A 25,108-nucleotide genomic window follows, 5' to 3' on the forward strand; every position below is an offset into this window, starting at 1 on the left:
AATTTTGCCGCATCAAGGTCAAACAGCATGGTAACGTGATACAATAGACTGGAATCATCAACAAGCCTCAACCTGTGAGCCTGCAGGAGAGGACGAAGATGATCGATTTATTGATCTCAGCGACTTCATGTACATAAATGAGTTTGAGTAAATTCGATTGATTAATGCACTTTTCAGGCACAGTCAGAAAATCGTCTTCCACCCAAACACAATGAATACATATTTATGATGCAATTGATTGAAAAAGCCCTGGTTCAGTCTGTTAGTGCCAGAGTACTTACTGTTCATATCACTCAGTCTGTGAAGAGTAGTTTGGGGTATTCCAGGACCTGTGGTGGGGGGGGGGGTCTATATTTTAGATCAGAACTGTAACACCGTAAAGTGACTGCAAAAACACATATCTTTCCTCTTACCTGTAGCGCTATGTATCAAACTACATCAATTTGCTTTGAGTTCAACGCGCCATTTTCTGCCGCTTTGAGCATCACGGGCTCCATTAATCCATCCATACATGTCATCATTCACCCACCTGCTCCTGACTATCTAACTAACATTCATACCCATTCACACACCGAAGGGGCAGCCTTCAGAAGCAATTCAGGGTTAAGTGTCTACATCAGGGGTGGGCAATTATCTTTCCAAAGGGGCCACATGACAATCAGGGACTGCTGTGGAGGGCCGGACCAATAGACTGAACTCAATCCTGCTCTATATTATTCCACCTCTTTATAAAAAGCAGTACATTGTATAGTTTTCATAAGCTGTGAGTGGTTAGAGTAAATATTATGATCAGTGGTGGAACATAACTAACATAACTTATGTACAAATGGTGTGTAGCTGGCTTCGTTTTTCATTTTTTAGCGGCATTAATGAATAAATGTGATACACTGACTCAATTTAGCAGAAATGGAAGATCAAGAGTGAGAGCGCTCAAATGAACATAATTAAGATACAAAGTTTATTCAATGCTTAATTAACTCTCTGACAATAGTTTAGAGCCAAGTTAATATGTGATATGACAGTGAACCAGGTGCTAAAAATGGCTGTGAATCCATTTCACACTCAGCTATGATGTCTCATTATGTTTTGGTCACAATGAGGCGTTACCTCTGCAGTTGAGGAGAACATGTTGATAGTCTGGGCTGAGGATGGTGTCATAGTAGGTGCACTTTGATTTGAAGAGGGAGCAGGTGAGGCATTCTTTATGAAATGGATCCAGTGTGGAGACTCTGTTAGAGGTGTGCAAGGACAAAAGAAGTTGATTTCAAAAGATGTACAACTTCTGAGATATAACCAGCATGTTTCTATCCTTCAGGCAAAAGACAAATCAATGAAAAATGTGCCATAATACAATGCAGTAATTGATATGTATTACACTGTGGTTTAACGCATAAAATGGGTTTTCATCTCCTTCTTTTTATGGATATATATTGGGCTTGAAAAAACAGTTGAGATGTAACGGTTTGTGTGTCGTCTGACAACATGTCTGAGCACCTCGGTGGATGAAAAAAATCCACTGAAGCCGTAGATTAGTGATGACAAATGTTGGTAATTCAGATGTGTGTGGCACGTTGAGCAGAATAATATTCCTCACACTAATACATGAAACAAACAGAAATGTCATATTTCCATCAGGTTTTCCACATATTTTTCGAACGTTTGAGATTTGGCTTCTGCTGATTTCTTTATGTAAACTCTCTTCTTCTGTAATGGTTTAATGGCAGATTTGAAGAAAAAACGGTTTGTCTCAATGAACCAACATCTCATATTTACATAACAGTAGTCAATGGAAATGCATATTAATAAGCCAATTTGTTGGAAATTTGGTCAGAAATGTGCGCAATGTTCGGATGGTAACTTGACTATTAAGCTACACGACTCACTTGAATGGACATAGCCATTAAATGTTGTGATTATAGCCATTAATACATCATTAAAGTGGTTTCTAATAATAAAATAATCAAAGAGTGGTTTCTAACTCTCTTTGCAAGAAAGAAAATATGCATATTTCCCAAAATGTCAAACTGTTCCTGAAAGCTACTGTGAGGAACTTTCAGTTTATGTTGATTTTGATACCCCTTGTGGATAAAAGCGGTAGAATTTCCAAGCACCAGAGTTCCTTTGGAGAACCTCTCATTTTACTGCAGCAGGGTTTCAGAGTCTGCCCCGCTCAGGTCTGGTTCTGTCTCCCTTCCCTCCAGCTGAGATTCAGCTGAATCTCCATGATCCATCTGATTTTGCGCCAAATGCGACTCGGTGGCACCGATGAAAAGCATCAATGATATAGAAATAGCCAATCTTCTCGCTGATGGTGTCGTTCACTTTTCTAGGTCATATCGAGGCATCAGTATTAAATTGAGACTGTTTGATAACCAGTTCAAAGTTCCTCACAGTAACTTTAATGAACTAAGGTCCTCTTTCTACTTCTATAATAAAGACAAATCATCATGGTACCTGTAGAACTGCCGTTGTGTTGAGCCTTCCTCCGTACTTAGGAAATAACTGAAAAACACATGACCTGTTATTGGAGAGTTCATATTGTATTGTATGTCATGTCACATATTGTATGGTGTTAATATTGCATGGCGCCAATAACTCATGCTTACAGTGAGTTTGTGCTCTCATCATAGGCCAGAACTCTAGAGACCTCCCAGCTTCCTGAGGTCAGGTGGCGGAGGTTGACCTCTTCACCCTCAGACTGAGAAGTACGAGAAAGAATACCGCACAACAGAGCAGACAACGCATGTCAACATGACCTCACATAACATACATGGTGTTAAAGGGATGCACTTGTGAGTTGTTTGCTTTTACCTTGTAGTTGCTCTGAACAGATCAACAATTGGATGTACGAGAATTTTCTTCAATCAAACAAAGACAGCACTGAAGTAGTTGTTTTTGGAGCCAAGGAGGTACGCTATTGGTAATGTTAATAACTACAGACCAAGCCAGTAATCTCAGTGTAGTCATGGACTCAGACATGAATTTCAACAGCCACATTAAGACAATTACAAAGTTGTCCTTATATCACCTTAATCTTGTCACAGCAACATTTGGAAAAAGTGTTCCATGCATTTATCTTCAGTAGACTCGACTACTGTAGCGGTGTCTTCAAAGATCTACCTAAAAAATGTACTCAACAGCTGCAGCTAATTCAGAACGCTGCTGCTCGAGTCCTCACTGAGTACAACAAAGTGGATCACATAAGTTACGTTTTTACACCAAATTCCTATCAAGGATTTGAATGGATTAGTTCTGAGCTACATTATGAACCATCCAGATGTCTCAGGTGGTCTGGGACGGGTCTGTCCCCTGAGTCAAAACTAAAAATGGAGAAGCAGCGTTCAGTTTCTATGCTCCATATATCTGGAACAAACTCCCAGAAAGCTAACTCTCACCTCTTTTTATTCAATGCTGTAGACTGCTCGGCTTGCCGTTGCCTTTTATTAAATCATTTATTACATAGCAGAATAACTTTACTTCTTGGATTTTATACCTGTCTGTTCTATTTTAGTTTGTTTTTAGTTTCTATTCTTTTGGATTTTGAATTAATTGTATTGTATAATGTGTTTCTTTTGCACTTTGGCTTTTGATGTTTTATGTACAGCGCTTTGAATCGACTTGATGCAGAACCGTGTCATATAAATAAACTTGCCTTGACATTCAGAAATTATCTCCAGAAACTGACTTCATCTGGCACAGAACCCAGTGCCCCCGGTGCATCTACTGTACTCTCCTTCATTTATTCATCTGAATTTAGTTTTATTATTTAAAATGATGAGACTTCAAAATGAAAACCGCATGAGCAGTGTGAATAATTGGAACAGCCTTAGGACAGATAATATGACTGCAAAAATAAATAGACCCAAGAAGTTTCAGTAAATTCACCTAACTCAATGTTAAAACAGTTTTACTTGGTTTGAGATCATGGTGATGTGGTTGAATGTCCCGCGAGCACCGTGTCTTAAGGGCATAGTGATGAAGAACGTTGTGCAATCCTTGGAGAACACTGGCTCTTCATTCTGGGAAAAACAGAAGAACAGCAGACATACACCCTGCCAGTATTAGGTAGTAGTGGTTAGTGGCCATGTAGAAAAACCAGGTGCCTGGAACAGGACAAAAGCTGATAAAGTTATGTGCAATAACGGTAGGTTAAATAAAACATGGATTTTCTTATGAAAAACTCAGACAGGTTGTTCTTTAGCATTGGTGGTCTGAAAGAATTACCTTCCTGTCATTGTCAACGTATTTGAGATCGACGAATACATTTTACCAACTGTCATAGAAAAATGAACAGTGTTCCTTAATAATGTATATATCGGGGCGGCAACATCCTCGTCTGACAAGTGAAGCTGATGTGGAAGTGCCTTAAACTTGCATTCTTTCTAACGGCCATAGGGGGCGACTCCTCTGGTTGCAAAAAGTCAGATTGTATAGAAGTCTATGAGTAATGACTCTACTTCTCTCTTGATTTATTACCTCAGTAAACATTGTAAACATGATGTATGGTCTCAATCTCTAGTTTCAAGTCTTCTTCAATACAGCATGATGTTCATTTAGTAAACTATAGTCCCATTTAGATTATAATAGACCATAATGATTTAGGGCGGGTCAACCTTGTGATTGACAGGTCTCTACCACAACATTCTCCGGTCTGGGAGTTGCTGTCTTATGTTTCACAACTTAATCTCTTTCACAGTGAGTTTTCAGTTCATGAAAGTTTTCAACATTTTCATCCACTAAAAATGTCTTATTCAGCTTTGGGTGATACTTAGCTTCACCCTCTCATGTCACCTGTGGTCCCAAAAAAACATGATGGCGACGACCAAAAACCATGTAGATTACGTTCACGTCTAACATACGTTGATGGACTGACACACTCACCTGACGATCAAGCCACTTTTCTGATGTCTCCACATGCTTCTGAGGTGGAAAGATGAAGTCAGTACATAACACTTCTATAAATGAACTGTAGAAGACTAAAGAACTCTCACCGATAATGTCCTTACCTTGGTGCAGTCACTTGTTGTGACATCGCACAGTGAAAGTATTGACATGTTTTGAGCTCGAGTCACCCAACGCACACTCAGCCTATCCTGTGTCACCCATTTCACCATGGTGATGTAGTACTCACTAAGTAAAAACGTACAAGTGGTAATGGTTAGTAGTCAGCAAAAAATAACACATATAATGTTTTATTTAAAATGTGTTTAAATCATACCTCTTTTCAAAACTGTCAGGAGGTCTTAGCTCAGTTGTGAGGGAGCTGCCGTCCAGAGTGACCACATAGAGTCTGGCTGTGGGATTGCTTTGTCCCATCTGGAGTGAAAACAGTACAAATGTACAATTACATTCACAGGCTTAATCTAATTGGACGTAATATCCGTGATGCACACTGCGTGCACTCTAGCGATGACAATAAGCACTGCGCAACACACCGCACTTGCTTTCTATTTTTACATGCTGCCATACATTGCTTGTAGGACTTTAAAAGAGAATATGATGACGATATGAAAGAAGTGGGAAACAAACTGTGTTGCTGTATGCTGCACAGGCCCTGGGACGAGTCAGTCGTTTTCCTCAGCTTAAACCTCACTCAGAAATGATGCTCATTAGTCTACATGACAAGGGAAATCTAGGATGACAGTATTTATTCCACATTCATGCCCGCTTATCTGTACTGTTTGTTTTTCTTGTCTTCTCCAATCCTTCACTTTCTGCTCTTTTGGAGGCACAATAGCTTCTTGGAATGGCTCAATTCTGTTCTACTGGTGTTATTAGCCACATATTACATGACAGGTAAGCAATCTGATGGATCAAACATATACGACATGCAAAATACCAGGGCTTTGACCCACCGTAATTAATGTTATTTATTACACCTGTGTTTACCCTGCAATGGCATGTAAAGACGGCTGCTGTAAAAGGGCTTATATATCAGTTAGTCAGTTGTTTGGTTGGTGGTCAGCTGACATCAAAGGTTTGATGGATTGCTATGAAGTCTGCTTCAGACCTTGTGCCTTGTAGCCTTGTGAAAATAGATTGCAATAACTTTTGTTCTCTGAACCTCTTATCTGGCATCATCTTCAGGTCAACATTTCACCATCAATATTCTGGTTTAGCAAAACTTATGACATTTCCATCAGCCTCAGCTGTAATTTGGGTTGAGCACTAATTAGACAATCTAAGCATGCTAACACCTAAACCAAGACGGTAAACATGGTAGACATGACTTCTTAAACAGCAGCATGTTAGCATTGTCATCAGCATGTTACCATGTTGTCTTTTGCGTTTAGCACAAAGCTGTGTCTAAGTATAACCTCACTGCACTGCTGGCATGGCTTTAGACTCTTAAAGGTTATATATAGTGCCAGAGCCAGGGCCCTTCTCAATAAACAAAGCAGAGCTTTGAGCTAAATGCTAACGGCAACATGCTTACATGCTGCTGTTCAAGAAGTCATGTCTACCATGTTAACCATCTTGGTTTAGGTGATAGCATGATTAGATTAGCTCATTAGCGCTAAACCCAAAGTACAGCTGAGGCTGTTGGAAATGTCATTAGTTTTGCAGGTATTTGGTCATAAACCAGTTTATGGAGTTTTTGCAGGGCTCTAGAATGTGGATACTACAGTCATTCTAACAGTAATGAGGTATTTCTTTAAGTTCAGACACATTATACCCATGAAGAATACTCCCCCGGGTACTTTTACTTTTTATATGACTCACTGAGAGATACCCACACAAATGTATCCCCCAGTGACTGAAGCAGAAGTATGACCGTCAGACTGCTACACACCATCCGTGTTCTCATAGTTAAAAGGAAGCAGAAGGCAATTAAATCTCTGCTTCATTTAATCCCATGATGTCATAACATTGACCCTACTCAAGGATTCAAGCTAGACTCACTGTGTGTGTGTGTGTGTGTGTGTACGTACAATGTTTTGGGCAGGTGAACATTAAGTGCAGTGCTTCATTAATTAGATGACTTCCTATTCTAAGCCCCTCCTCCCATCAATTAATCTTAACCAACAAATGAGGCTGCCCTTTCCCTTATGACCCTCATTCCACAACCCTTCTACCGTCTGAGAGGCATTTGGTACGCTGAACGTGCGCATCAAAGGAAGGTGTGTTAGCGTGCCTCACTGAAGCATATCACATTCCTATCCCTCCCAGTGCCACAGATCCCTGCAGACATCTCTCTTCAAAGGAAGCAAAGCCACTGTAACATGAATTAAACAAGAAAAGGATTCACTAACCTTTATGGTTAAGCTAAAGTGGCGAGCCTGCAGCTGTATTATTCATAGAGCTGCTTTGATACAATTGAGTTGCAGGTTATAGTGGACTCAACTTTGAAGGGGTTGCTGTGCAGTGTAAAGCATGGGTGGCCATATACAGAAAAATATAAGGAGTCACGGTGCCAAACAATAGTGACTCTGTAGGGAGATCAGTATTTCTACACCAGAAAACTCCATGTGCCACAGAAAATGTATTTTTGATCAAAATAACTATGCAACACTACTAAGCAGTATTATTGGTGTGCCCACAAATAACTAAAAACAAAGTCTATGTGCTGCTGTTAAATTAAAAGTAAAGTTAAAACAGGCAGAAAATTGCCAAAAAATGTGTTTCTCTTCATGGCCTCAGTGTCCACTTGAGGATTATGATGCAAATGTAAATGTGTGATGTAAATCTGTTGAGGTTAACAAACACAAAAATGCAGGAATGGTTAAATATTGGTTTCTGTGCCAAGAAGTGAAAATGATTTTACTTAATGAAGTCGAAAATTAGTTTTCAAACTAGGACATATTAGAAATATGCTCATGCCATATTCTAATTTACTTTTAAACATTCATGGCGGGCCATTGAAAAACGTGCACCAAAGGTATTAAGTGAGCTAAAGGATGTTCTAGTGCTACTCTCCTGATACAGTGAACCTTTAACTGGAATAATCTGCATCAATTCTGTACTGACAACAAGCCAATACCTGGAATCAAGGCAGCAATGTTATAACCCACTTAATATGAAAGTTAAATTAAACTCTGGATATAAATAACTGCTAGTGCTCTCATTGTTACCTTAGGATAAGGGTACTCCTTCCCCCTGGGGTACAGAGAGCCTGTCAGCTGGGGCAGGAGCATGTTGGGAACCAGGGAATCGTTGATGGTGAGATAGGCCAGTCTGGAGCTGTCAGGTGACCACCAGTGGGCCACTTGCGTGTGCAACACCTCCTCTGGAACACCAAGAGAAGACAAATCAGATCCTCTGAGCCAGGAGGGAGGGGCTCAGTCCTCCTGCTTATTGAGCGCAAAAGTTAGTGTGTGCTCCTCTTTTTAATCTCAAGTTATTCTATATCAGTGTTTTTCAACCTTTTCTGACCCGCTGTACATTTTTTACATTGAAAAGATCCCGCGGCACACCAACAACCAAAAACGGTACAAAATGACACATTTTAGCATGATACGGCATATATGCTGACAATTTAATGACAAGTCTCTCAATGTGTTGATCCTAACTACGCTTTTCGTCTGGGTTATGTTGTCCAGGGCCCAGTTCAGAGTCTGCATTTTTCCTTTTCAAATATTTCTCCATCGCTGTTCGTCTTGTCACCACAACCTCTCCCACGCGTCATTTCATTCTACTGTTTTAAATGAACACGGTCTTTGTTGTGCTACCTACTGCCACCCACTGACATAGAAGAGTATTATTACTTAGCCAGCCACTATGTTGCAGCTCAGATGCTCAACAATGGCAAATTATTAGCAGCAACTAAATAATGTTTCTTTGGACCGATTAAGGGGAATTGGACGTTTTCCCACGGCACACCTGACGATCTCTCACGGCAAACTGGTGTGCCGCGGCACAGCGGTTGAAAATCACTGTTCTATATGCTGTTTAATCCTTTCTGATGTATAATCCTTTGTTTATACCAGTAGAAAACTATGTGACTCAAACCAGTCAGCCAGAATAAAATGTTGGCATTGAACGTTACTGCAAACAATGAATACGTTGAATCTCTACAGTTCTACAGACATCTGTTTCTGAACCAAAAACCTTTTACAGCCACATGTCTGCATTAGTGGATAACAGAGTTATAGTATTTAATCTGCTTCAAAAGTGCATTCTCAGTTATGGCTAAGGTTTAGGTAAAAGGTAGGTTTAAGTAAAAGCAATGTATATTTTCTTAGGTTTGGTAAAAGATCATATCTTGGGTTGAAATAAGCAAGTTACTTTTGGTTTCACATGGGATTGCAGCAGTAATAACAATGTCACGTAACGTCTGCCTTAACCCCACAAACAAAGGTCAGGACACAGCCTCCAGAGAGCCCTGTTCAGTAAATATAAATTACAGTTGTACTGCACGTTTGTCAATTGTCATATAAAAATGTATAGACCCTTTTAGCGAATTAACTGGTAACTTTCAGCCGAGTGCGGCCGGGGTTGCTCGTAGAAACCTACATAAATAGTTAGCATGGATGATAAACACAGATAAGTATGCAGTTAAAACTGATACCGACATGTTCTGTCATTCATTCATGTCAGCTGCCGTCACCACGAGCGACCACGGACACATTCGGCTGAGAGTCACCTGTTAACCTGCGGCGTCTATGGCTGCAAACGTGTTGACTACCTCTGGACTGTTTGTAGCGTCCAGCAGCCTTAAAAGTCACTTTATTTAGGTTGCATTTGCATTATTTGCTAGTTAATGCCCTCGCTTAGCTTGACAAGCTATTACACTCCGTTGTACTTCCGTTGCCACACGGCGTGCACACACTTACATACATCATCATTGTTCTTTTCCTATTCCGAGTCCAAAGTGCCAGATTCTGGAGGTAGCATCTGAATTCTTCTATCTCTCTCTCTTACCCTCATACAGCCAGTCCGTGATGCCGTTGAAGATGACCCCCTCCTGTCCGGAAGACGTGAGCCTCCACGAGCTGCTCTGAACATCCGTTTGGTAGTAAATGTTGTTTTCAAATATATATATCTGTGGGACAAGGAGACAATTTATATATATTTTGAATTTGAAAACACAAGCTGTGATAAGTACTGCATTATAGTGTATGGAACTTATCCATGTATACACACAGCACCTGCGCCTTATCATACATAATTGGATGAAAGAAATGCTGCGCAGATGAAACTGCCTCTTTTAGGACCGAGGAGACAGAACATCTCTGCAGAACAAAAAGTCAACCTGGTGAACCGATCCCACATTCGCTGAGCGTCTCATCTCCAGTGATAACACAGACAAATATGCAGGAGAGCTGCTGAGTCATGACACTCTGCAGTTAGTGGTGTGATGCAGGGCTTCAGGTTTCAACCAAGGGCAGGAAGAAACACTGGGGAAACCAGATAAATACGCTATCAAATGGTTAATTACTTTCCCTGTCTGCTCTGGAGAGAATAATGGAGTGATTATTCTGTGCATAATGCGCTGCACGGTGGAGGCGTTTGGAGCTTTGGTCGCAAAACAAGATGTCTTCCAGCAACAGCTCGATTAGCCTGTGGCTAACTGTGGCTGGTTGGGTTTTGAGGGCGTTTGTGTTTCCTCTCGAGTCAAAAATAGAATTTGAGTCTTTGCCTCAGAGCAGGTAGGATTCTATGAGTGCAATTAATTATATGTCACATGGTATTAAATAAGACATCCTGTTCACCTTTCTGCATGCAGCAAGGTTTCTTCAATCAGCTTATTATTTTCTCAATAATTGGATTCACTGGCTGGTCTATAAAACAGCACAAATCACACACACCTGTTTAGATTGTTTGTCCAACAAACAGTCCAAAACACAAAGATATAAAATATAGAATATTGACATTTTTGCTTGAAAAATGACAAATGACGTGAATCAAAATAGTTGCTGATTATTCTCATTTCTGCCCATCGTCTATTCGATGAATCAGCTAATCGTTTCAGCTCCATAATTGTGCTGAGACTAAACACCCACTTTTTCAAATGAATAATGGGGCTAAACATCCCTAAAGATCCTTAAACGCTTCAGCTAGTAGTTCACATTTCATATTAGTCAAGCACATTCCTGGATTTATGCATTTCTATTTAGACTGCAGCTGTATAATGCATGCTCACTGATATGTATCACTGAGTGACTTCTTATATGAATATCTCACACATTATACTCGTTGAGACAAGGAGGATTGTGGGTCAGTATGAACTGTACTTGCATCTGTTTGGGAAGAGACGCATATCTGCACTTTGGATTTCCTTGTTGGAAATAAATTAGAACTCAGTAGGTGTTGAGATGCATTGAGGTTATTATGTTGTTGTTTACGGACTTGCTTGGGTAATCAAGTGAACATGTTTTATTACAAATATCTAATTCCTATGAAGTATCTCTGCTCCAGTAGTAAATGTGTGATTAAGTGAATGATGGAAGCGTCATTGCTCTTGGACTGAGCTGCCGTTGTTCGGCCTGTAAACTCACCAGCTGCTGGCCGCGAACGCCCCACGAGGCAAACTGCAGGACTGAATCGGACACCTCCGGAGGATTCAGCTCCCGCACCTCTCTGATGAAAGAACGGATCAAATGACACATGGAGCATTACACAGCAGACCAGCACAGATCCACATACGTTCTTAAAGTTCAGATACAAACGCTGCAAATGTACAGAGTCCAAAGGTTCAAATAATGTTGAGGCGAATGATGTGTGTCATCTTAAGTGATCAAAAGCATGAAGTGAATTTTACACAGACTCATCAAAAGGGATTTTTTCTTCTCGACTGTTATTGATCTCGTAAGAACACTTTGTATTTTCTTTTATTTGAAGTCACATAACGACAAAGACGTGTTAACTGTAGCTTGTGTGTCACTGATGTATGACCGAGAAATGAAAAAGAAGTAATATTACCATGCAAGCTGTGTGTTGATGAGCTGTAACTCTCTGTTTGCTCACCTTGTATACAGGTTGTAGATCAGGTACGAGGCCAAGAAAGAGTGCTGGAAGATCTAAAACCCAATGACAAGAAAAACATGATCAATGTTCCTGTGATCTGACCTTTGTACATCCTCATCAATGAGAGGAAATACTTTGGATAAGGATGACTAATAAAGTAGATTAGTCACCAGAATAGATATTCTCTCAAAATAATACAAAAAAAACATTCTGAGAGCATTTTGTGATCATGTTCTTTGTGATGATTTTTTTGGCCCACCACCTTTTCCTCAACCAGCTTTGAGTTCTTTTCACTTCTTTTTGCCACATCGCCGCTCTGTACTTGTATTTAATTGGACAGTTATAACAATAACACAGCACAGATTGTGATTTTAGAGGAAGTTAGAGTGAAGGGGAGCAATGCTCTACTGTGCCCTGCTGTTAAAATGACATAAAAGCTAAGAGTGAGAGTGCTGCTTTTCACACAGGGATTGGATCTCATTATGGTGGACCTCTGCCCCTTGCATCTGCCACTAAAACCTGACTTTTTGCCATACAATAAGTGTCCATCATGGCTTTAAGTCACATATTGCTCATGTTTGTCCTATGATCTGAAGAAAATAGAAAAAATATTTGATCATGTTGACACTTTATTCCTTTTTCTTATCTGCTTCACACCTATGGGCAATAATGATGAAAGAATGAACATTCATGTTGAAAGAAAATGTGACCAAATAAATGATGTGGAAAATGGAAGATTTATATATATATATTTCTGCAGTAAGTTCCATTTCAATATATTTTAAAACAACTGACATTGGTTTGCATGATTTCTCATGACAACGTTGCTGAGGCATAGCTACATTTTCCTCTTGTTACTTTGACAACATTGCCAGTTTTAGCGTGTTTTAGGCAATGTGTCTGAGAGGAGCACAATGTAAAGAAAGAGAATATATATGTTTTGTTCATTCATTGGCCAGAGCTCACAGCAGTTTGGTATTGTGGGAGAGAGGATGAGGAGAGCCATCCGCACTACCACTGAAGCGGCAGAGAGGGCCTCAAGATGAGTCAGAGTAGCTAGCCATCTGGACACACGCTGGGGTCTAATCAGCCTCGGCTGGCTCACCTGGAGGAGGGTGTATGATGTTGAAGCACCCGATAATTCCAGGAACATCACCGAGGATGTGTCCAAAATATGCATCAGCAGATGTACGTCTGTATGTTCACAACTAGCCCATAAACGTCTGTGTGGTCGATATGGAAATGCAGAGCTTTCTGTGGACTTTTATAATGTTTGCTGTCTTTTCTTAAGTCGACCGTCTAATGAGAAAGTCCCCTCATCAGACGTGCAATCTTTAACTCTGCAGGATGCAACCTCTCAGACACGTTCACATGGAGCCTGTGGTACGGACAGACACGTGTCTCTATCATCATGCTCACATTGTTTTGAAGCTTTGTTTTGTGGTTGTAAAATCTACAAGCATAGTAAATCGCAACCTGTTAATCAAAACAATTTAATTAGAATGAAACATATCATGAAGTAGCCAGCTGGACTCAGGACTCAAATTCTTGTTAATGTATTATACATCCGTGCTTCTCTCACCTTCACAGAATCCACAATGCAGTGTGAATGCACTACATGCTGAAATGACATCACACTGAGACTGAATAGTAGATAAGTTTGATTGACTGATATTGTGAGACAGCGAACAAGCGTGAAAAGCATGTCTGGTATGACTGCTGTACCTAACTACATTTATTTATTTATTTCTCAGAAAAGAGAAAAAGTTCATTGACAAATTCATAGTTGAAGCAACAAAGCCCCAAGTGACCTCTCCTTATATTTTCCACCATTAATTTATTAAAACTTGTCAGAAAATAAAAGTGGAGCTGGAATGAACCGGATAGCAACTTCATTTTGATTTGTTTAAAGTAAATCATTTCACATTATGGTTCATTCTAGATGATTCTATTGCAACGGCCTGTAAATTCACATATTGCTTGTTAAATTCCATCCTGCAGGGCTACATACATACACAATCATCTTCTCTCTTCTACTACTTTCCCCTGCGTGTGCGATGAAATTACCAGAGAATATCCAGCCTCAAAGCTGTTGTTTCAGAATCCATTCATTCATTGACCCTGACGGAGAATGGAATCCGCCTTGGACGATCTACCAGCCACCCGGCCTTCACTCCTCATTTGGACGTCTTCCAAATTAACAACAATAATCCTCCTGGAAGGAAAAATTATATTTTACATTGTTACTTGACTGCTCTTCTTCTTCCATCTTCAAAAGAAAAAAAGAACGACATCAACATCACTCAGCAGCAGCCCTCGTAGGTGACAGCGCTGTGATGACTTCTCGATAAAGCTGTCAGCGACAGGTGACAAGCTAAGATGGGCGGATGTTTGGAGACGTCAGAGAGCGTAACAGGCAGCGTTTGACTAGCGTGTGTCTGTGTTCTCGGACCACCGGGGTTATGCGGCACTTTTAAATATTTCCAAGTATTACAACCATGGGTGGTGCTTATCACATTTCAATTAAGATACCACAGGCTGACCCGTACTTTGTGCTTTCCTCACATCTGAGGCATCGTCTTCTAAACCATATTTTAAAATAAGTTCCATACTCTGTGTTGTAGTGCCAATAATACCGTTTGAACAGCAGTAATAAAACCGACGGCAACCTCCAGGTCTGAAAAGTGAAGCCGATGCTGAAGTGCCCTGAACCAGCATTCTCTCTAATGGCCTGAAGGGGGCGACTCCTCTGGTTGCTAAAAAGAAGTCAGACTGTATAGAAGTCTATGAGAAAATGATCCTCCTTCTCACTTTTTTTATCAAGGAATCTTAACTAGCATCCTCTTTTATGCTGCGCTCTGCTGGGGAGGCTGCATCACTTCGGATGATAAAAACAGGATCAATAAGAAGATCAGAAAGGCTGGCACAGTGATTACCCCAGACTGGAGGTCACTGTAGAGAAAGAGAACAATGGCAGAGATTATAACGGTTGTGTATTTTGAAGGTCATTGATTACACTGTGATTTGAATGGACTCAGAGGCTCATCCAGTGAGCGACGAAGGATTCCTCAGTGTTCTACTGAACGACTGAGAAGGTCTTTAGTTCCAGCAGCGGTCCGGTTTCTGAATGAACACTTTAAGATGTGTTTTTTAGATGTAGCATCTTTCTGCTGTTAATCAAAGGGCTATGTATTCATTGTACTGTGCTTTCTGTTTGTTGTGTGCTGTAAAAACTATGTCTGTTGTTTGTTGTCTGTGTGAGTTGATTTGGTAGCAAATGAGTTTCCCCACTGGGGATTAATAAAGCTTTCTAAACTATTTAGACTATGTCCACATTACTACGTTTCCATTTCAAAACACATATGTTTTGCTACGTTTACACTGAGCGTCCACACTACGCCAGAGTTTTCGGGCACAGAAAACGGAGGAGTTTGAAAACTCCGGAGTTGCCTCTTCGTGTGGATGACGTAAACGCATAAGTTTGGAAACAATGACGTAGACCCTCGCGTTCGCTACTTGATTGGTTCTTAGCAGTCACGAAGTATCCTTCCCTCATTTGTCACACCCCTATCACGTGACCCTTTCCCGGAAATTCACAAACAACAGCCTTAATTACCGATGGACTACCAGGTTAATTCAACATGGAGAGCTGACAGGTGTTGCTGACCTTGTTGTCTTTACTAGCAGCTGTTGTTCAGTTAAATTCTGCATTTTTGGAGGAAGCAGCTGTTAATGGAGCGATTAGTGAGCGGCGTTATCAGACCTATGGAGCGGCCATCTGAAGTTAGCGGCTTTGAGCGGACACAAAACGGAGGACTTTCCTTTTCTTATTAATGTTTATTTTGTTCTGCACAACTATTGTGAAGTCCACACACAAACTATAAAGGAAGAAAACATGAATTGCTCTCCAGTACGACAGAGACTTCAGCCACCAGCAGAGCTACGAGTGAGAACAGACAACAACGAAACCGAGGGAACGAGTGAGAGACGTGTGTTGACCACATTTATGGACCAATAATCTAGTAAACCTAAGTGTACACCTGTAAGTGTTGATTTTAAAGTAAATTTGATATGTGAAAGAGAGAGATAGAGCAAGACCTGCAGTGCTGTAAGTAAGTCTGAAAAATAAAACTTCCACGAAATGTGTCTGTTTGAGTTTATAGAGGAAGATTTTAGAGAAGATCTTAAGTATCAAACACGATCTAAGCAACTAATCTACTTCCTGTTTACGATGGCACCCATCCGCATGCCCAGGGTACGTGAATAGTCACGTGATATTCGTTTTCAGGCTTGTATGGACGTAGATCATTTAGAAAACGATACTGAAACACCCGTGTGGTTTTTGTTTTAAAATGAAAACGCATTAGTGTGGATGTAGCCTTAGAGACAAATACACCAAAAAGCAGGGCACGCTTTAGGGCGGGGCTACCTCATAATTTCACTACCAACTACTACAGCGTTGAAATTATGACAACTTTTCTAATTTCACTGTGTGTTTTCACTTCATTAAAGTTAAATGTAACATTTTCGTTGCTTGTAAATGTCTTGTTCAGAGTTTGCTCGTACTTAGCTCCACCCTCTCGTGTCGCATCTGGTTGCAAAAAAAACAAGCTGGCGACGACCAACATGCCAAACTCGAGGCTTCAAAACGGCGGTCCACAAACCGATGAGTGATGTCGCAGTGACTACGTCCACTTCTTATATACCTGGTCAACCTATCCTGCCCCTGTTTGCTCACTTCCCCTCCCCCTCATCTCCGACCCCATCCCCCCCTCTGTTCGTGCCTATTGGTATTCATGTCCCTCTTATTCAGTCCCATGCAATGCATATCTCTCCAATCTCTCCTTCTCCAGGCCTGTATCTGTCTCAGGTGCCTCCTCTCCAGAGACAGATCCCCCACACTGAGGCCCAGTTCACACCTGGCCTTAGAGTGATCGGATCCCACATTGCATATCTCTATATGCAAATAGACGCATACGTCATATCTGTTTGCAAGGACCAAAATCCTTGTTGTTTTGAACCGTTTTATGTTTTGAGTAAATGGATTCACTGTGGCGCTCAAAGGCTACCGGCAGCTACGGCAACTTTTAAGGTGGAATGTTTTCTTGCCCGTTACTCAATATACGAGCTGTGACACCTTAAATGTCACTCTGACAACTTTGATTGTTTTTATTGGCTCTCTTGCATGACATATGCTTTAGTGATGATTGGATTGAGATGAATTTTATATACATATGCAAACTGCAAATATTCTTTTCTTTTCTAATCTATTCTATTCTACTCTACTCTATTCTATTTGTCTTGGGTGCATTTACACCTTTACTTCGATCTGTCCACTTGTGATCAGATCACCAGCGTTGCTGCCAGGTCTGAATGGAGTCCCATCCTCCGTGGCCTTCATACATCAGGACTGGCCTGAATGAACGACGTCCTCGCCCTCCACAATCGTCTGCTTTCTGACATCCATCCTCAACATTCTGCAGTCCGCTCCTCATGTTATTAAACCGTTGTGGCATGGTCCTTGCTGGTGAAGTCACTTATCAACACTACTCAGGTTTATCGCAGAGTGCTTTACAGACTAGCAAAGTACACCGACACAACACAACGCAGCTTTTAAACTGAGATAGGTCTGTTGGTAGTTCTGAGACTACCTTTGATCTTTAATTGGCAAAGCATGTGGTTCATTCACCGGTTTCTGTTCCCTCTCAACTCTCTTGAATGCTTTTTTAGCTGATGATTAATAGTGGTCTTTGCTTATTTACAAACCACAACTGCATTAACATGCTTTTCCAAATGAATAGAAAAGGACACTTGTGTGCTCTTTATATTCTGCACGGAAGGCTGCTGAGCGAAACAAAAAAAGAGAAGCAGAATAAGTTGTATAGAAAGCTTTGACACAGCAGAGATCTTTGCTTTATTATGATGAATTCATAAGACAACTGGAGACAATGGTACAGCAGCAGGCCATCACTCTCCATAGATTCAGGCTGTCACTATGATGATGAACACACCTGCTACGTCCATCTCAGGAGGAGACGGCACCTCAAAAGCTTCTGCCGTCGCACACAGAGCTCATTATCAAGTCTGCTTAGTTCGCCAGCACCGAGATTGTTCCCGCAGCCAATCGAATTACACGTACACGAAAGAGCGGAGGTAGAACAAGCAATTTCACCGGTATTAGACACGGGGACAACAATGTGTTTGTGGTGCGATAAATGACACGTGCGGTTTCTGCAGCATAACAAAGTCACAGCTGCCGACAGAAACCAAGGGGAGGTATGAAGAAAAGGGGTTGTGGGGTGCAGTTAAACCCTGTGACCAACACTGAACTCGATCTTAATCACAAAATGTCCCTTTTTTCCCCCTCATTTGCTGTATTATGCACTTGTTTCTCCCAGTCTGCAGTCAGCATGGAACACTAGTCCTACAGAGGGAACTTCAGCAAAGTGAATTCATGGATTGATACGAGTTGTATCAAGATAATAGAGGGAAGCAAATTAAATAAACTGTTAAGTAGAAACCTTTCATTTCAAACTCTGATAATCCCCTTTGTCAGCACATTAATGCATTCATCTGCATTAGTTTGAGGATCAATGAAGAAGATTATCACAGAATGTACTTCTGTTTATCATTATTACCATAAATCACTGCAATATGATCGCCACACTGCTCTAATGTATACATAATAAGTACTGTATGTAAACTATTTTTTCTGTATCTTCTACAGACCTCGGTACAGTCAGAAGGGAGCCGGAGAGCCGTAATTACATTCAAATAAATCAATGATTAATTAGGTTTACAGTACATGTCGTCACCGTGGGACTGTGCAGAATACAGAATTCAGAACTCTACTGATGCAAGAAGTTCTTCAATTATCAAGGTGCCGCCGGCTGACTTTACAAGACTGTCGTTAACCTCATTATTCAATAATTAGATGTGGGTTTTTAGTAGCCTGATGCAACAGTGGCAGTCATTCTCTTCATTCTACAGCGGGTCCTGGTTGGGTCTGTACTGTACGCCTTAAATCTTTATGTACTGTGGTTTAGCACATTGCTGCAAGCCTGTCTCCTAGATGTTATCTTCATATACGACTAATTTGTTTTTGAATACATGTTTTCTGAGTAACAGCCTTACTGCCGGGACGACATGAACTCACAGAACACAAGTGAAATGCACGACCACCAACACATTGTGGTTTAGTTATCTAAACCACAATGTTAGGGTAAACATTATTCATTATAATTCCAGTGGTTGTTACCAATAAAAACAATAACTAAAGTTTAGTTAACTATCAATTTACCATTTATAAATAAGTCAAAGTGTTTTTTTCATTGTTTCACCTGCATTAGTTGATCCGGGGAAGAGGCGATTCTGTTGATCACACTTCTGCACCATCAAGCCTCAAGACACCCGACCGAACCAGAGGCAGAATTTTGTCGCACTATATATACAGTAGGTGCAATGATATTTATGATAATCATGCAGAGCTGCACCATATCACATCTGATGATGCATTCCCACTCAGCTTGAAGGTCCATTTTTTAATGCTGAAACGAACAGAATCATAAGTATGTTTCTCTGTAATCACAACAAATCCCTTTGTGATCTTTTTGTATAAATCCTCTTTCCTTCATAGGTTGGCTTACAAGTGCCCTCTCCACACTGCAATGTTAATGACTTTCCCAGGATTGTGTACACAGACCCACACCTTAGAGGCCAGAATCCCTTATCTCCCCTGCAGGATTGGATATCTCAGCTCTACAAGATGAACACAAAGGACACAAAGAGTAACTGATGAATGGTGATTATTTTGTATAATATGTTGGAATACAACCGCAGTGCTGCAGTAAGCAATGTAAGTATCCTAGAAAAGGGAAACAGATGAAAGGAAAATATTGCACATGTATCTTTTGTTGCCACACTTTTGAAGTAGCCATGAGCGACGACTTTTGAGTATCAGGAAGAAGAAGGAGATCACTGCACATCTTGCTCAGTCTGTGTCACATGAAACTCAACAGGAAGATGCTCATGTCAAGGAGATGCATGATTTCAAGAGCAAGCTCTATTGTGGTAATCTTTCATTGGGAGAGATCAGAGAAGCTGAAATACAAATAATCCGATTCTGTCAGAGGAGAAGGTTCTCAGAAGAGATCTCTTGCCTCAAAAAGGGAGGTGTAAAAATAAACAGCCACACATGTAAGCTCAATCCAATACTGGAAGATGGTGTGTTGCCAGTAGGAGGACGACCTAGTATGGCGGCCATGCCCGAAGAGTCCAAACATCCTGCAATAATAGCTGAGGATCTTCACATCTCGGACCTCATCCGAGGTCATATTCATGAAGAGATTGGCCACGGTGGTAGGAGTCATATGTTGTCCAGACTATGATACTGGCTCCCTGGTGTAAGCGGTTCCATTAGGAGGATCTTGTCTAAATGTGTTGTGTGTCAGCGGCTACATGGAGCTGCAGGTCAACAGCAAAAGACAGAGTTTCTTCTGTGCTGTCTCAATTTTGCTTGCCAGAGCCTTTTCAGTCAGAGATCGTGTCTCCATTTCCAGTGTGCCAACCATCGAATCAGTCCTTGATGCTCTCATTTCAAACAAACAAGGAAATTACCGTCACAGAAGAAATTAAATTTAAAGCCAGCAACCTCAACAGCTGTAACACTGGAAAGAAGGCGCCATATTAACGTCAAACACGCTGAGTCCACACCACACCACAGTCTGTTTGAAGGCTCCAAACACAACATACGTAAACCCACGCAGCGGCAAAACCACGCCGAAAGGTCAACACACCACTTCGACGCGCGGCAGTAACCAATTCAAACTGCGTTTGTCGGGAGCAACGTGAAGGCTCAACACGGCGATCGCAATCCTCCACGTGTGGCTCGACGATGACAATATGTTGGTAGTAAATAATGCCTACGTGCTTTGGAGAATAAGTAACAGAATAGTCATGAATATTATGTTCCATTTCTTGAAATAGATCCCCCGAAATGCTTTACACTGTACCTTGAAGTAAAGTATCCACCATTGTCCTTTGTAGACAGACATTGTTACATTCACAGAAACAAAACTTGTACTTGAATGTTTTCACGTTAGCTTTTCAACATAATAAATAAGTAGGTATAAGACAAAGCAGTTTGTTCCCATTAGTAAATTACAAAATGTGCCGTACCATGTGTATGAATAATTGCTTCATAAGTATCTGGAGTATTCAAAAGCAATTTGTTTTCCAGTCAGGAAACAGTAAGCTAATTCAATGTCAGATATGTGATATATGACGCAGCTAAGTACTATCTATCCAAACACTGTCTCTATAAATACAGCCAAATGGCATTCTATGGCCTCTTGGAGATGGTTGTTTACATTTCAACAGATTAAAGATTGAAAAATGTACTAATTGTATTTGAGGAAGATGTCCAGATGTAAAGTGTCTTTCTCTACTCCAGTCCACTCCACTCAACAAAAGTTGATTTATCATAGTATTAATTTGTTAGCAATGACAAAGTCGATCTGTGCGCCCACCACTTTGGTCCAAACTGAAATATCCCAACATTTGATGCAGGTATTCATGGTCCTTTAGTGCCACCAACAGGTTAACATTTGTGGTTTTGAGTGAAATGTCTCAACAACTTTTAGACAGATTGTCATGAAATGTAGGCTGATTACTGATTAGTAATAACTTTACACTTATTGCAAGAAAGCTGTCTTGTGCTTTTCTTAATTTGAAGCTTGAGAGCTCACAACAACTTTATGGTGTGATTGTAAGGGCCATCCTCTCAAGATGATACGCCATTGGAGGTAGGGCAGGAACTACATTTAATGACATCTAGACAGATGAAAAGAAGCTCTACTCTGAATAAATGTATAAGGGGCCATCCTGTGTGTTGATAGTTCAAGGTTTTTATCTTTCAGTGAAATGGTTCAACTTTAAAACGCACACAAGGCAAGAGGCACAACATTTGGAAATGATAGGTAGGTGTATCATTTGTGCAGAGTAACATGATCTTTTAATACTACTGTTATTATTGTAATCATTTGCTACCTGTGCAGGGCCAGTTGGGAACAGGCCGATTGCTTGGCCTCCGGTGTTGCTGCTAAACATCTTCACACCCGACACTGCGCTCCCTTGGGTCCTGAGCACACCCGCCATCCAACCCAGCATAGCCGAAGCCTGGACTGGTGGGTCTAGTACACGCTTTGGCACAATACCGGGTTGACCACTGTTGCATCCCAGCAGTCCAGCAACATGTTTCAATTTCCACTTCTTAGTTGGTTTAGGCAACAAAACTCATTCAAACCGTTTGAATACCTGCAGAAGTGCTGTTACTAAAGAACAAAACGTACGTGACAAATAAATCAACGTGGCTTCTCGTTTCACATGGGGATCAAACAACAGTCTCCTGACTGAAAGATTGCTGGATGTTGGACCCATCCATCTCCTCTCTCATCCGCCTTGTGTGGGCTTTTGCGGTCTTTAGACCTCCTGGTTCACGACTACGTGGATAACAAATAAATTACAAATTACATTTTTCTTTTAAAATTTTACTATGAATAAATATATCTGTATAAGTGTGAAGTTGATCGAATAAACGGGTGTTGAGAAAATCAAAGGACAGACATATGGAACGAGATAGGAGTTTGTATTGCACATTGAACATTTTGAAATTGGCTCCCTCTCTTCAAAATGCTGCCTCATATTATTCATTGCAGTCATTTGAATTATATCTGCCTGAGTAACAGATAAAAAAACTATTCCACCTCTGTACCAGAATCTGCTAACAATAGAAAATGCTGAAATAGTGAAATGAAAAGTGCTGTGGATCAGCAGTTGAGCACCAGCCTATACAGAGCTGATCGGCCTGATTATCGCGTCTGTGCGCATTCCTTCAACACGCACAAGCAATCCTCCATCCCATCGTCTACACTCTGTAAACATCATGTTAAATGGTGAAGCAAACCTGCAGTGGCTGGGCCACAAAGCTCAGTGTTTGTTTTGTGGTATTGTCATTTTAGAGGAAGACATGCTGGGACTGATGGGGGCTCAGAGTGCTGATCCTCAATCACGCCACCATTGAGGTGGCATTTATTTATTTTTTGCCAACCAATGAATCCCATACAAGGGTATATATTAACTTTAATTTATTTACGTTTGTATCACTGACGGCCATATCAAACTTGTTATGGCTGATAAGAATGGGAAAACAAGTCTCGATGTAACTATATATGGTACTGGGTTATTATCGCTATAGTCTACCAATAACCAGCCCTAGTGATGACCCTGCCGATACACAGATTATGAAAGTAAATCTGGGATGGCTAAATTTAACGTTGTCTAGTGGGCACTTGGCCTTACCTGCTGGGAGCCAAGACTGGCCGCCAACCCCATCCAAGACACTCGAATGCAGTGATGCAGTTATTTCCTTTCTGTTGCCAGCTTGTCTCTTAAGCCAGCTGAACCTCACCCACGAGACTTGGCTGGGCTTGAGGGGCTAGTTTAAGAGTCGAGCAGCTGTGTGTGACAGCAGGGGGAGAAAAAGTTTCTGGAAGAAACAGTCAAGTTTTTTTCCCCACAGTTTCTACTTGTGTCCAAATGTATGGGAAAAAAAGATTGTTTGGTTTGGTTTGACTGCAGGTTTGTCTTGGTTTTTGTGTTATGATTGCATTCATATAGCTCACATGAATTGAGTGAGTGATTAGTAAAACACCACAAATACACCAGAGCAATTGTATTTCATAAAACCCCTTGTAACTAGTAACAACAACTGCATGTGTCATATTATCATTATTTGTGCCAAATTATAACCATTGAATCAATTGTTTCGGTGCAAAAAGCCATTTGATCCAGTTACCCTTTTATGGCCAGTGGGGTTTATTAGTTTGATCCCTGTGTGTGAAGCATGTTGTGCAGTTGAGTGTAATTGCTAATGCCTAGCAGATTGCTCACTTGATTTAATCTGGAGGATGCTCTCAATGTTAGGCTGAGTGTGGATTACAATGTGTAATGGGATTGAATATTGAATCAGTCCCTTTAAAAAGGGGACTCGATATAAAATAATGAATAAGAAATGTATATATACATTTCATAAATATTGTATTATGATTAGGATTATTGTTATTATTATTGATGATAATAATTGTAATAATAATTACAATAATGATGATTGTCAGATCAGACTGCAGCATTTTGTAAACAAATAAAGCAAGTTAATTTAATAAAACATTCACAGTAACGACTCCATATTCAAGGCTATTTATATATTTGACTAAATTATTTTAATTTGTTAATTTGATTATTCGGCCCCTATTGTGGGTTGGGTTTGTTGGTGGGATTCGCAGGCTTTCGGCTGTTTTTTAGGTGAAAGGCTTAGACGGGAGCAGTTTGAGTGACTGGGCCCGGCTGGTGTTGCAGGTGGTTTCTGTGGGTTCGGTGCGGAGTGCCGCTTTCAGTGATGCTGCGGTCTCTGAGTTGTTCGGTCCCTTCATGGCGGGCGTCTTTGGTGCTTGGTGAAGCGCCCTTTTGCTGTTGTGGCCTGGTGCGGGCGTGGGTCGTGGCCGGGCTCCGGGTTCTGGTGGCGTTCCTGGGGGATCTTAGCCCATTAGCCCCGGGGTGGGCTGAGATTCCCGGGGCTGAGATTTCCCTGGCATGCAACAAAGGATTCCGACTGTGTTGCGGTTTTGTCACCACTCGGCTACCAAGGTGCTCCGAGTCCTGTGTTTTTATGTTTAGTAAAATCGTTAAAATAAGCCCTGTTTTAACCTCCTACAATAAAAAGGTATGTAGCCAATTATTATTTTCTAACCAGTATATGTGAATCGAATTCCTACTGATTTCCTTCAACATTTTCTCCCATAGCAAACAGATACTCCAAACCCTTTGGCAGGAAAACGAGACCCATATCACTGAGTCTCAGTTCCTCAAACCCAAGTGGACCTGTGAAGACCTGTCATTTCTACGGATGGTACAATGAAATGATCTTTTCTGTTTTTAGTGAAAAAACATACATGAAGTCACGAGCAGTGAGATCTCCCGTTTGATCTGTTTGTTATTGTGTGTCTCGCTCAAGGTGAAGTCTTTTTGTGAAATCTGAATATCAGGCAGCAACAAGGGCAGCAACAAGTCCCACGCGCTACAGCATTCTTCCTCTGTGGTGCATGGGGTCACATCACACACACAGGAACAACCTCAGTCTCTCAAA

General features: G+C 40.9%; 1 protein-coding gene across 1 annotated transcript in view; it reads right to left on the minus strand.

The window, feature by feature from the left end:
- The window catches only part of LOC306704302 (inactive dipeptidyl peptidase 10-like), a gene marked incomplete at both ends in the record, with an annotated part of 128,294 nt that overhangs the window by 10,821 nt on the left and 92,365 nt on the right, over positions 1-25,108 (minus strand). The window contains 12 exons of the mRNA XM_079170586.1: positions 282-329; positions 1,108-1,229; positions 2,455-2,502; positions 2,607-2,698; positions 3,912-4,019; positions 4,882-4,920; positions 5,007-5,130; positions 5,219-5,316; positions 8,073-8,227; positions 9,862-9,982; positions 11,439-11,520; positions 11,908-11,960. Of these exons, the coding sequence (XP_079026712.1) occupies positions 282-329; positions 1,108-1,229; positions 2,455-2,502; positions 2,607-2,698; positions 3,912-4,019; positions 4,882-4,920; positions 5,007-5,130; positions 5,219-5,316; positions 8,073-8,227; positions 9,862-9,982; positions 11,439-11,520; positions 11,908-11,960 (1,090 nt within the window). The remainder of the gene's footprint in view (positions 1-281; positions 330-1,107; positions 1,230-2,454; positions 2,503-2,606; positions 2,699-3,911; positions 4,020-4,881; positions 4,921-5,006; positions 5,131-5,218; positions 5,317-8,072; positions 8,228-9,861; positions 9,983-11,438; positions 11,521-11,907; positions 11,961-25,108) is intronic.

Source organism: Pholis gunnellus, assembly GCF_910591455.1.
Source record: "Pholis gunnellus genome assembly, chromosome: 12".
NCBI classification, from domain to species: domain Eukaryota; kingdom Metazoa; phylum Chordata; class Actinopteri; order Perciformes; family Pholidae; genus Pholis; species Pholis gunnellus.